The 9,901-nt window shown below is 49.3% G+C and overlaps 1 protein-coding gene across 1 annotated transcript; it reads left to right on the forward strand.

The window, feature by feature from the left end:
* The first annotated feature begins 6,378 nt into the window (after positions 1 to 6,378).
* Positions 6,379 to 9,749, forward strand: TMIGD1 (transmembrane and immunoglobulin domain containing 1). The gene is made up of 5 exons (XM_037401904.1): positions 6,379 to 6,458; positions 7,420 to 7,698; positions 8,188 to 8,466; positions 9,349 to 9,452; positions 9,717 to 9,749. Exons 1-5 carry the CDS (start codon positions 6,380 to 6,382, stop codon positions 9,747 to 9,749), a joined length of 774 nt encoding a protein of 257 aa, XP_037257801.1. The 5' UTR covers position 6,379.
* The last annotated feature ends 152 nt before the right edge of the window (positions 9,750 to 9,901 follow it).

Raw genomic sequence — 9,901 nt, forward strand, 5'->3', positions numbered from 1 at the left:
AAGCCAGGCGCGCCCAGCGCGCAGTGGGGCAGGCGGCAGCGCACCGCGGGGTGACCCGACACGCCGCTGCAGGGCAGCACCGCCGGCAGAGAAAGCACAGCCGCGGCTCCCGGGGCCGCAGTGCCGCTGCGGGGGGCTGCCGGCTCGGGCCGCACCGCCGGGGACCGGCCACATGCCGACGGGCGGGGCGGGGCTGTAGCGCGGCCCCGCGGGGCTCCTCCGCTGGGACCCGTGCCAGCGCCTTGCTGGAGGCCGGTGGGTGCTGACCCGCAGAACCTCTTACTCTGCAAAAACTGCCCTGCGGTCCGTAAGCCGTTGGAAGCGCCCATCTCCCGCCAGCAGATTCCCATCCGTTCCCCTTTAGCTTCTCAGCAGCAGCTCACGTACACATCTGCTTCCCAGCTCCGGCATTTCCTGCTGGAGACACAAGCTCCGGGTCTAGCACATAAAACTGATTTTCAGGGGAACCGTCCACGCTGTGACTCCTTCATCTCACTGCATCCTGCGGTCCTTCGCAGGAGAGGCCAGATGATGCCAACTTCTGTGCAAGCCAAGCACGGTGCAGCGGCAAACGGGCCCTGAGGAAAAGGAGCATTAAATGTCTTCTCTTTCTTGGGGCTCATCTATGCCGTACAGTCATTAGGAGGGGGACAAGCAGGGAACAGGGATTATCCATCAAAAAGATGATCCAGATCTAATTAAACTGGAAAAGCCAAAAGACCTTGGTCATCGGGACGTTCTTAACCCAAAAGGGAGAAGGAACATCGAGGGAATTTGGCTGGCTCAAAAGTGATCACCGTTAGATAGCTTTAAGTCCTCAGTCTACAAATAAATTGCTCTGGATTTACACAGAGTAACTGAGCTCATTTCCCTTTTTAGCTGATAAAAGCCCAGTTGTCTGGAATTTCAACAAACCAATCGTAAAAGCAGCATGTGGCTGAAGACTGATGAGTCACCCACTCCTTTTCCCAGCAGCCAGTACCGAAACCTTCACATTTCCTCTGGCCAACCTACGAGATCTGCTTTCCAGATCCCTGGGTGAGCAAGTCCACAGATGAGGAAGCAAGAAGCCTCCTCCTCTTCCTCAGCTCTGCCCTGGGCTTGTGCTTGCTGCGAGCTGCAGCCCCGGCACTTGAGGAGGTGGTTACTCAGGGGCTACGGCTTTTGCCTTACAACACTCTGCAGGAGTTCCAGCCATGGAGGAGTGCGGTTCCCTCCTGAAGATTGGCAGCAAATGGCTCCCCATGAACTGGAAAGAAGGAGCAGCTCAGTCTCTGCAGATTCCTCGCAGAGGGAAGGAGGGATGACGCCACAGCAGGGAAGTTAAAACTGTTAATATTGTTTGGCAGCACTTCACAAGATCAAATCAGCACTTGATTTTCCAGCAGAGCACTTCCAAGAAATCCCACTGGTGTTGAAAGTTTCTAGGTAGACAAAAATATCCGAGGTCCAGGCTGTAGAGCAGCCACAGGAGAATACAGTCTTGAAAGAGAAGCAGATCTGGGAATACTGCTAGGGAATGCCGTGCACTGGCCATCAGAAAGCATCTCAATCAGGCGAGAAACAGGTACTCAGCATCATCCTCAGTCATTTTTGTTTCCCCAAGGAAACAAAAACCCCTGGAAGTCCAGCCCATCCGTGGCAGAAACATGTTTTCTGTCCTGAAAAAGAACAAAGTCGGGGGAACCTGGCAGATAATTGCTGCTGTGATAGACTCCTACCCTGTGGCTGAGGCAGGAGACTGTCTTGCAAATGGGTTCCATCAGGTAGAAAATGGAATTTCACGAGTGGATGATGCAAAGCAAAGACTAATAGTATCAATTTCCCTGGGAGCTGCTAGGTGTGAAAGCTGCAAGCTACTAACTGGGATCCCTAGATGGGAAACTACATGGGCCAACATTTAAGTGGGATTTAATACAGATAAGTCACTTTTATCTCCTGCAGGGGACGTGTGTTGCTAATTTAATGCCAAGTTCCTCTCGCATTTCCTTTTATTTGGGACCATATATCTCAGAGTAGGATAGCAACGGCCACGCTGGTGTACTAGTTTTAATCTTTAAGGCAAGATCGATGACTGCAGGTGCCTGCCAGTGCTGGATGTAACCCCGAGCGGCGAGGAAAGAGGAGGACCAGTGCTCAGTGCTGGTAACAGCCAGCCGTGCCTTCCACACCGCAGCAATTGGGTGGGGCTTCCAGGCGAGTCCTAAGAGTTTCTACAGTCGTGGCTGTTTTCTGCACAGCACAGGAGAGATTTGCAAGTGCCTTGACGCTCTTGATTAAAGGCCAGAGTTGCCCTCCTGGAACATGGTTCCGTTTCTTGCACTCGCTTCAAAAAGGGAGAGTTTAAAAGATCCAGGAGTGATTGTTTAAAGCGATGACTGAGGTTTGCTGAGCCTAATTAACTCACACTTCTGAAAGAGAAATACGAGTATAGCAATATCAGTAAAAGCCCAAGATACGGTTCTTTGTTGCATCACTAGAAACACAGGCTCCGCAGGGGATTTCCCACAGTGCAGATGAAAAACACAAGGGAAATTACCGTCCAGAAATGTACCATCCTCATCCTCCTCTGAGCCCAAAGGTTTCAGTGTACCTGTCCATGAGTGGAGCGTTGCTTCAGCCTTCTACAGGGTTTACTGTCTCTGAGCTTCTGCCGTGGTGGATCACAGGGGTCTCATCCTGTTTCCAGGGCTCTCAGGTGACTTTCCTCCCTCCCAGACACTCGCTGGCAGGGCTGCCAGCTCCCATGGGTGGGGACCCAGTAGATGGCATCAGCGTCCAACACTTGTGCCGGAGCTTCACCTTCCTGAAGGCTTCTCTTCCACTTCAGTTATCTCAGGATCTGTTTCTTCATTAATGCCTACTTTTCATTTCAATGTTTAATGCCCTCTAAGCAATATATTTTAAAATCTCAAAATATTCACTGCCTTAGTGTGCCTTTTGCCATTCTTATTCCTTCCCAAGAATAAACATCACTTACCATTGCAGAGTCATTCACTGGCATAGTGTGTGACCTTTTATAAAAGGACCATCAGAAAATAGAATTATTAACAAAATTATGAAAAAAATACTGTCCATCCCAACAGCAGAAAATATTTGGTACAGGTGGGGAGTCTGAGAAATCAGGGCACGTCACGTCTCCAGATGTTGTGGGAGGGAACAAGAGTGCTGAGTAAGTTCAGGTAGCATTCCGGGACAGCCTGACTTTCCAGCCCAGATATCTGGCAAGTGGAGGCAGTGGGTTTGGGTGTTACAGTCATTCTCCAACAATGGAAGTGTTGCAAAATATATAGCACCACATATTAAAAAGGGATTAGGAGTGGGGAACCACAACGAGCAGGAAGACAGAAGCAGCCTTTGAGCAAAGCCGTGAGTGAAACATGTTTTCCGGGGCGGCATTACAGCTATGTTACAGGCATTGTTTGCTTGACAAACCAACCCACAGATATGATCCCCAGCTTCCACACGTCTGCAGATCCTGCTATGCCCCTGACTCCAAGCGTGACCTTCAGCCCTCAGCAACTCTGCTGAATATAAACCGAGTTCTCATCTGCCGGTGCAAACGCAGGAGGTTAGGGGTTGTGCCCCTCACAGCACTGGGGATAACCAAGAGGAGCCCAAACTGCTGTGAAGTTTGGAGTCGGAGGTTAAGAGACTCAGTGGAAAAGAAACTTCTGCCTAATCTCTATCATGTTCTAAATCTTTTCTTCTCAGGTTTCTAAGGCTTGGATTACACCCAGGAATAGACTGGTGTTTATTAATTAATTCCCTTTGGGACTGTTCAGAGTCATATTTAACAACAGTCTTATTCTGGGTTTGTTGGTCCACTGTTGCCATAAGGATGACAAGCAGCAGCTGGTGTGGTGGATTACTCTGGCTCTAGCCCCATGGTCCATCTAATCCAGCCTTGACGGTGCCCGATCCAAACACCTCAAATATGAGGGCTGGATCCTTTGCCGTGGAGAGTTACGGAGTATCTGCCTCACTGAAGAGGTTCCTCCCAATATGAGTCATTAGAGGCTGCTATACATTCTGGCTTTAGGAGGCTTATGTCCCTCCTAAACGTAATGGAAAGGTGGATAGCACAACCCACAAAGCTCTAGGCCTGAATAATTAGACACCCACAAGATAATTACACCCAGTATAAAAAGAAAAGTGTAAAAAGGCATTTCGAAAGTAATTACCGGTTTGAAAATGCTGCCTCTTAGTGCCTCTGGCCAAGTAACACCTTGCTTTTCTAGTCTCTCTTCCTTCAGCAGATCTCAAAGCCCATTGCAAAACAGGACACCGCCACTGCCTTCATTTAAAAACCGTAAACCAGATGAACCTGAGCTCACCTTGCTGCCTGTCACAGACCTGCTGCAAACCTGGGACAGAATTTTTCCCAGGTCCCACCTGCTGCTGTGCCTTGCATCATGACAAACCCACCACAGAACAGTTGTAATCTGACAATCTTTACTGATTTCTAGACTAAAAAAATACCCCCAAACTCCATACTTCCATTCTTTACAACCTCACTTACCCTAAACATCTCCTTCTTCTCCTGGAGTATCATTGCAATGCAGTGACCAGAAGGAGCGCAGAGCTCCCCGTACTCTCCTGCCTTTGACTCACTCTTGGCCGGCGCACAGGAGCTGTTTCCCAGCCCATTCCTTTGCATCCCTCTCTATTTCAGTTCAGCTTAATACCGAGCCACAAAGGCCACTCTCCCCTGAGAAAGTGCATTTTGTTGAAGTTTATACTGGACCATAAGACAGCGTCTAGTCAAATGCTACAAGGGCAGGAGATATAATTTCCTAAAAATGGTGAAAGAAGCTGATTTTTTTCTTAAAATTTCTTAAATTGAATTTGAAGGTAAAAAATTAAAGGCTGGACACTAATTTCTAAAACAGCAGTTTTCTAGAAGGCAGGCTGAGTAATGTTTCTTTAAGACACTTTTGTACACATACAGTTTTTTAACTGAAAATGGTTCCCTGTTAGTTTTAAGGTTAAACCAATGAACACAGGAGTTATATTAAGACTTAACACTCAAAAGTGACCCACGTTTAAAAGAGCCCCACAAATAAATAGTGCGGCACGCTCCTGTGCCCCCTGCGGACAGCCAGCCCCGGAGCAGGAGCCCCCGCTGTCCACCTCTCTGCTGCTGAGCTGGGCCACCGTGGCTACAGGTGACAAAAATGCCGCGGACGTGTCTCAGGCACCTCCTGTCCACGAAACGCACTTTATGGCTCTGCTGAGCCCGTTCCCGACGAGTGACATGCCCCATGCCTGCAGGGACACTGACAGCGGTGGGAACATGTTCTAGAGGCTGCAAGGATCCCATCCTTTGCAACCAGAGCACCGTCAGCCTGCTGAAGTGTAAGCAGGCCGTTTCAGATGCTGTTTTAGCCGAGTGCTTCGGTTGTGCCCTTTGCTGACACACAGCCCGTGGGCACAGCTGTCCCAACAGCTGAGAGACCACACACAGCCCATGGGCACAGCTGTCCCAGTGGCTGGGGGACCCCACACAACTGTCCCAGCAGCTGGGGGACCCTCGCTCTGTGCTGGGGGCGCCCAGGGCTGAGCTAACTGCAAGAGCAAGCACACCCTGGGGGTACACACCAGTGAGCAGGACAGTCCCTCTGCTCTCTCCTCTGCCAACATGCAGTTCAAAGTCTGAATTCGTGCCTTTTCCACATTTTCCAGTCAAAGGAGGACACGGCGACAGAACTTTGGGCGGGAAGGGGCAAAGGAGCCCACTCCTGCTCTAAGATAATCAATGATAAACATCCTACGGCCTGAAACAGTGTCGTGAACACTCAGAAAGCTGACAGGGAAAAGGTATTATTTTTGGCTGAAGGTCTTTATAGCCGATGCAGGAACTCTCTGTTAGTTACTCATTGCCTCGGCAGGTCTCATAAAACAGCCAGCAGAGCCCAGCAAATACTTTTCTTGGTGTTCTGGGAGCTCAGAAATCCAGGAATTGAACAAGGCCTTGAACCCATTTTATGGACTCACTTCTTACCAAGCGATCATAAAATATGAAGATTCAGACCTTATAAATAAGGAGGGGAAAGAGCTGTGTGTTACTTGGCAGGAGCAGCCTCTCCAGAGACGCTTCCCAAGGTAAGTCGGGTGCTACGACCCAGAGAGGCTCCCGACGGGCAGGTGACAGGAGGCGACGAACTCACGTAGGAGATGAGAGATGTAAAACCCCCTTGACTCCGCTCCGAGCTGGAAAAGGCCCTGCAACAAACCGACGCAGTTTATTCCCTGGTGACCCTGTTCCAGCCTTGAGGGCTCTCCCCAGGGTGTCAGCAATTAACCCGCTGCCAGCCCCGGGGCAGAGGCACAACGCGGTCACCCTCTCTCTAACAGACGCCAGCTGGGTGCCTCCGAGATGGCGCAGAGGAGCAGCTCCGCAGTGCCCTGTGAAGCGCCTGTCCTTGCCGTTTGCTTTTTGGCATGCGTAGCCACAGGTAAGCAGCAGAAAACAGCGGTGGTGGCTTTGTACAAGCTCCATCATGTCACCGTGCAAATCTGTCCCGGGCTGGCAGCATCCAGGGTGATGTGCCACACCAGCACCCAGCTTTCAGAGGTTGTGGAGGTCACCCCAGAGGACTGCCTGAAAGCTGGTCTCTGGTTTTGAGAGTAGCGGAGAAGGGCATGGGGAAGTTTCAACGTTTTCCAACATTATTGCAGTGGCTGCACAAGGACGACGAGGCCACCATTTTCAAAGCTGCTCTAAGCAGTGAAAAGTGCGATACCTGGGAAGAGACAGGGAGCTTCAGACTTTTTTATACTCACAGGACTACAGTGCCTTTACATTCCGACCTGTATTTTTGTTTCATTAACCTATGAGCCAGGCTACAGTAGAGAGTTTCAGTCCATTAAAAAAATGTATCTCCAATGCTGGATCTTCATTTAGTGTGCCCTGAGGTTTATATGTTAGACAAATTGCAACTCCTCAAGATCCAGACTCAGAGTGGCCAGGATACAGCTGAGGGCTGATTAACCGATTTATACTCTCCAGCACATTCAGCACTGACAAAAAAACCAGCGTATCAAACCATGGACACAAAACCTGAGGGCACAGGTATGCTGCAGTGGTGGTTTGTAGCAAGAGGGTGAGCAAGACTGGCGGGATGGGGATGATTTTGCTCTGTGTGTTACATGGTCACTGCTGGTTTACAGACATTTGGTTATTACAGGTCAGGCTTTGCCATTCTTGCAGTCAGTTGCAAAAGCCCGACTTTTATTTTAAATAAGGGAGCTTTATGACGAAGACAACTTCTTGTCTGAGAACTAAAGTCCCACTGGAAAACTGAAGCCTGAAATTCAATCCCTCCTCCAAAGTCAAGGCCTGGAGAAGCTAGCAGGGCAGCTCCTGTGGGAAGGGTGCAGCTTAGGATGCTTAGTGCCCTTGTCCTCCTTTTGTAGGTCTGGAACTGTCCGTAAACAACCACGCTGCTGACTTTTCCCTGACGACAATGCCCGGCCCTGCTGTCTCCCTCTCCTGCCTAGTACAGAACAGCAGCCAGCCCGAGGAGCTGCTCTGGTACCGAGGAGCGGGGAAAGTGGATTTGAAAGATGGGAATAAAGTGAACATCAGTAACATCTGCATATCCCCAGTCACTGAGTCCGACAATGGGGTCATCTTCAAGTGCAAGCTGGCGCGGGACCAGTCTGTCCAGGTGTCTGTGACCATGGATGTCCAGTGTGAGTTGCAGCGGTGGATATCTGCGCGGAGCGGCTGGGGTGGGATGAAATCACGGGCTGAGCACCTTGGTGCCTGGGCACTAGTTGAAGGCAGGGTGTTTTGCACCATTGTACGCTGTCTTCATCAAGAAAAAATGCATTTAGGAGAAGATAACTCACACGATAAGACACTCCCTTTCCACAGTGGTGCTTATGGCCTGATCTAATGACTCTTTTATAGGGAGTGGGTGAGTCTTTAAGTAAGATGTTTTGGGTACGTCCCTGCCTCCACCTAGGTTCTTTCCTAAGGATACAAGTCAGGGCAGGGGAGTTACAGGAGTGACTCTCGGCCATTCATTGCCCTGATGATTCCCGGGAATCACGAAAAGCTGCACAACTGTGATGTGTTACCCCACTGAATAAGGTGCACGCGGGATGTGCAAAGGGGGCTTGGTGTTAAACCGTGAGCAGCATTGTTAATGACCTGTTGAACTGCATTACTGTGAACAGTTCCTCCTCAGCTGACTGGAGAAGAGTCCCTCCAAACAGAAGAAGAGAAAGATGTAACTCTGACCTGCCAAACCAAATCCAACCCTCAAGCCCAAACAATGTGGTATAAGAACAACATCATCTTGACCCTACAGCAGAATCGTCACCAGCTGTACCAGACCAGCGAGGTCTCTCAGCTGTCTATCTATAAAGTACAGAACTCTGACAACGGGACCTACACCTGTGTGGTGAACTCAACTTTGGGAGAGGGGAGAAAAGATTTCCACCTGATAGTTGAAGGTAACGAGGCTGCTGCCAAACAATAAGCTTTGCAAATAACTTCCTATTCTCTTTTATAATTATAGCAACCCATTTATATTAAGAAGTGGAATGTGGTAAATTCCCTGCATTAACTTTTGAGGGCACAGCAATAGCAAGGAGCTCTCCTTGCATCTGTGCCTGGGACCACAGCCCCAGGAAGGGCCTTTCCTGCTTTACCTGTTATTCAAAGGCATTTGGCAAGCGTGACCTGAAGCAGGTTTATCCCACTGCCTCACTTCCCATGCTTGACAGGGCACATTCAAGTGTGGTTTAAAGCACCTTAGGTCTTTCTCGGTGCTTACTTGCTTATTTGAAGTCCTTACTTACTCCAACCATAGTATTCTGTCATGCCAAAAGAGCTGCTTAAGCCAAGAAAAGCTGTCCTCCACAAGTGACTGTAGCCCTGTGGGCAACAGGGAGGTGGAAGCCTTGCTGGGGCTGGATGCTCAGGTCTCAGACAGGTGATGCTAAGTGAGGTGACCCACCAGGCATCCACTTCCCACCAACTGCCCACGCCCCTCTCCTTTCCGCACTCTCGGAACAGGGAGGAAAGTGATGTTAGCTGTGTCAGTGAGATTTCCGGACACCTGTATTGCCATGTGTAAGAGTGCCTTGGGGATCTTCTTCAGGGACTGACATTGCAACTCTTCCTTCAGTTCACTAAAGTACAGCCTGGGCTCTGCTCTTTCCAGGGTACTAACACCACACACAGTCAGTCTGCAGAAGGCAGAGAGAACAAGTTCAGATCAGCAGTGACAGCTGTGGGAAAAGAAATATGTTTCTCCACAGTTCTGTGAAATATTCTGTTTTGTATGGCTGTACTGGTCTATCACACGGTCAACCTCCTCTCTCTCTTGACAGCTAAAACCCCTGTTTTTCCCAAAGAAGCTGTTATTGCTGCTGTCGTGGTGGTTACACTCACGGTACTTTTTGGAATTGTGGCTCGAAAAGATAAAATTTTCAAGGTATGGGAAGCTCTAGTTTCCTACAAAAAAAAATAATATTGTTCTGTTGCAATGCCCTGTTTTTTTCTACCTTTTCTGTTCTACTTTGTAGCATTGCTTTCCACTGTTAGACAACTGTTACATACTACCTCCTGCTTTAGAATTACCAGTAGATAAATCAAATATTAGATATTTCAAGGTGGAAGGCATTACACACTTGCAAGTTATTCATACAAATATCCCTATGGTCAGGAGAGGTAACAATGCTGTTTCTTTATTTTTCAGTGCTTCAAAAGATCAAGGGAAACAGCTCTGTAAGTATTTGACTGCTTACTCGTGCACCTTCCAAATGAACCTCCTTCTTTAAGCCTTGGCAGAACCTGGGAAACAAAAGAGCACTCGGCATACTAAACCCAGCCAGGCCGAGTTCCTGAGCTCTTGTTCTGACCTTCTCTCCCAGCAGAGAGGGG

The sequence above is a fragment of the Falco rusticolus genome, chromosome 1 (assembly GCF_015220075.1).
Source record: "Falco rusticolus isolate bFalRus1 chromosome 1, bFalRus1.pri, whole genome shotgun sequence".
In the NCBI taxonomy this organism is placed as follows: Eukaryota; Metazoa; Chordata; class Aves; order Falconiformes; family Falconidae; genus Falco; species Falco rusticolus.

Excerpts from the sequence above, each read along its gene's own strand:
- TMIGD1 (XM_037401904.1), top strand. The coding sequence starts at position 6,380 with ATGGCGCAGAGGAGCAGCTCCGCAGTGCCCTGTGAAGCGCCTGTCCTT. Across the intron at positions 7,699-8,187 it reads TGTGACCATGGATGTCCAGT|TTCCTCCTCAGCTGACTGGA; the intron begins GTGAGTTGCAGC and ends TACTGTGAACAG. Across the intron at positions 9,453-9,716 it reads GAAAAGATAAAATTTTCAAG|TGCTTCAAAAGATCAAGGGA; the intron begins GTATGGGAAGCT and ends TTTATTTTTCAG.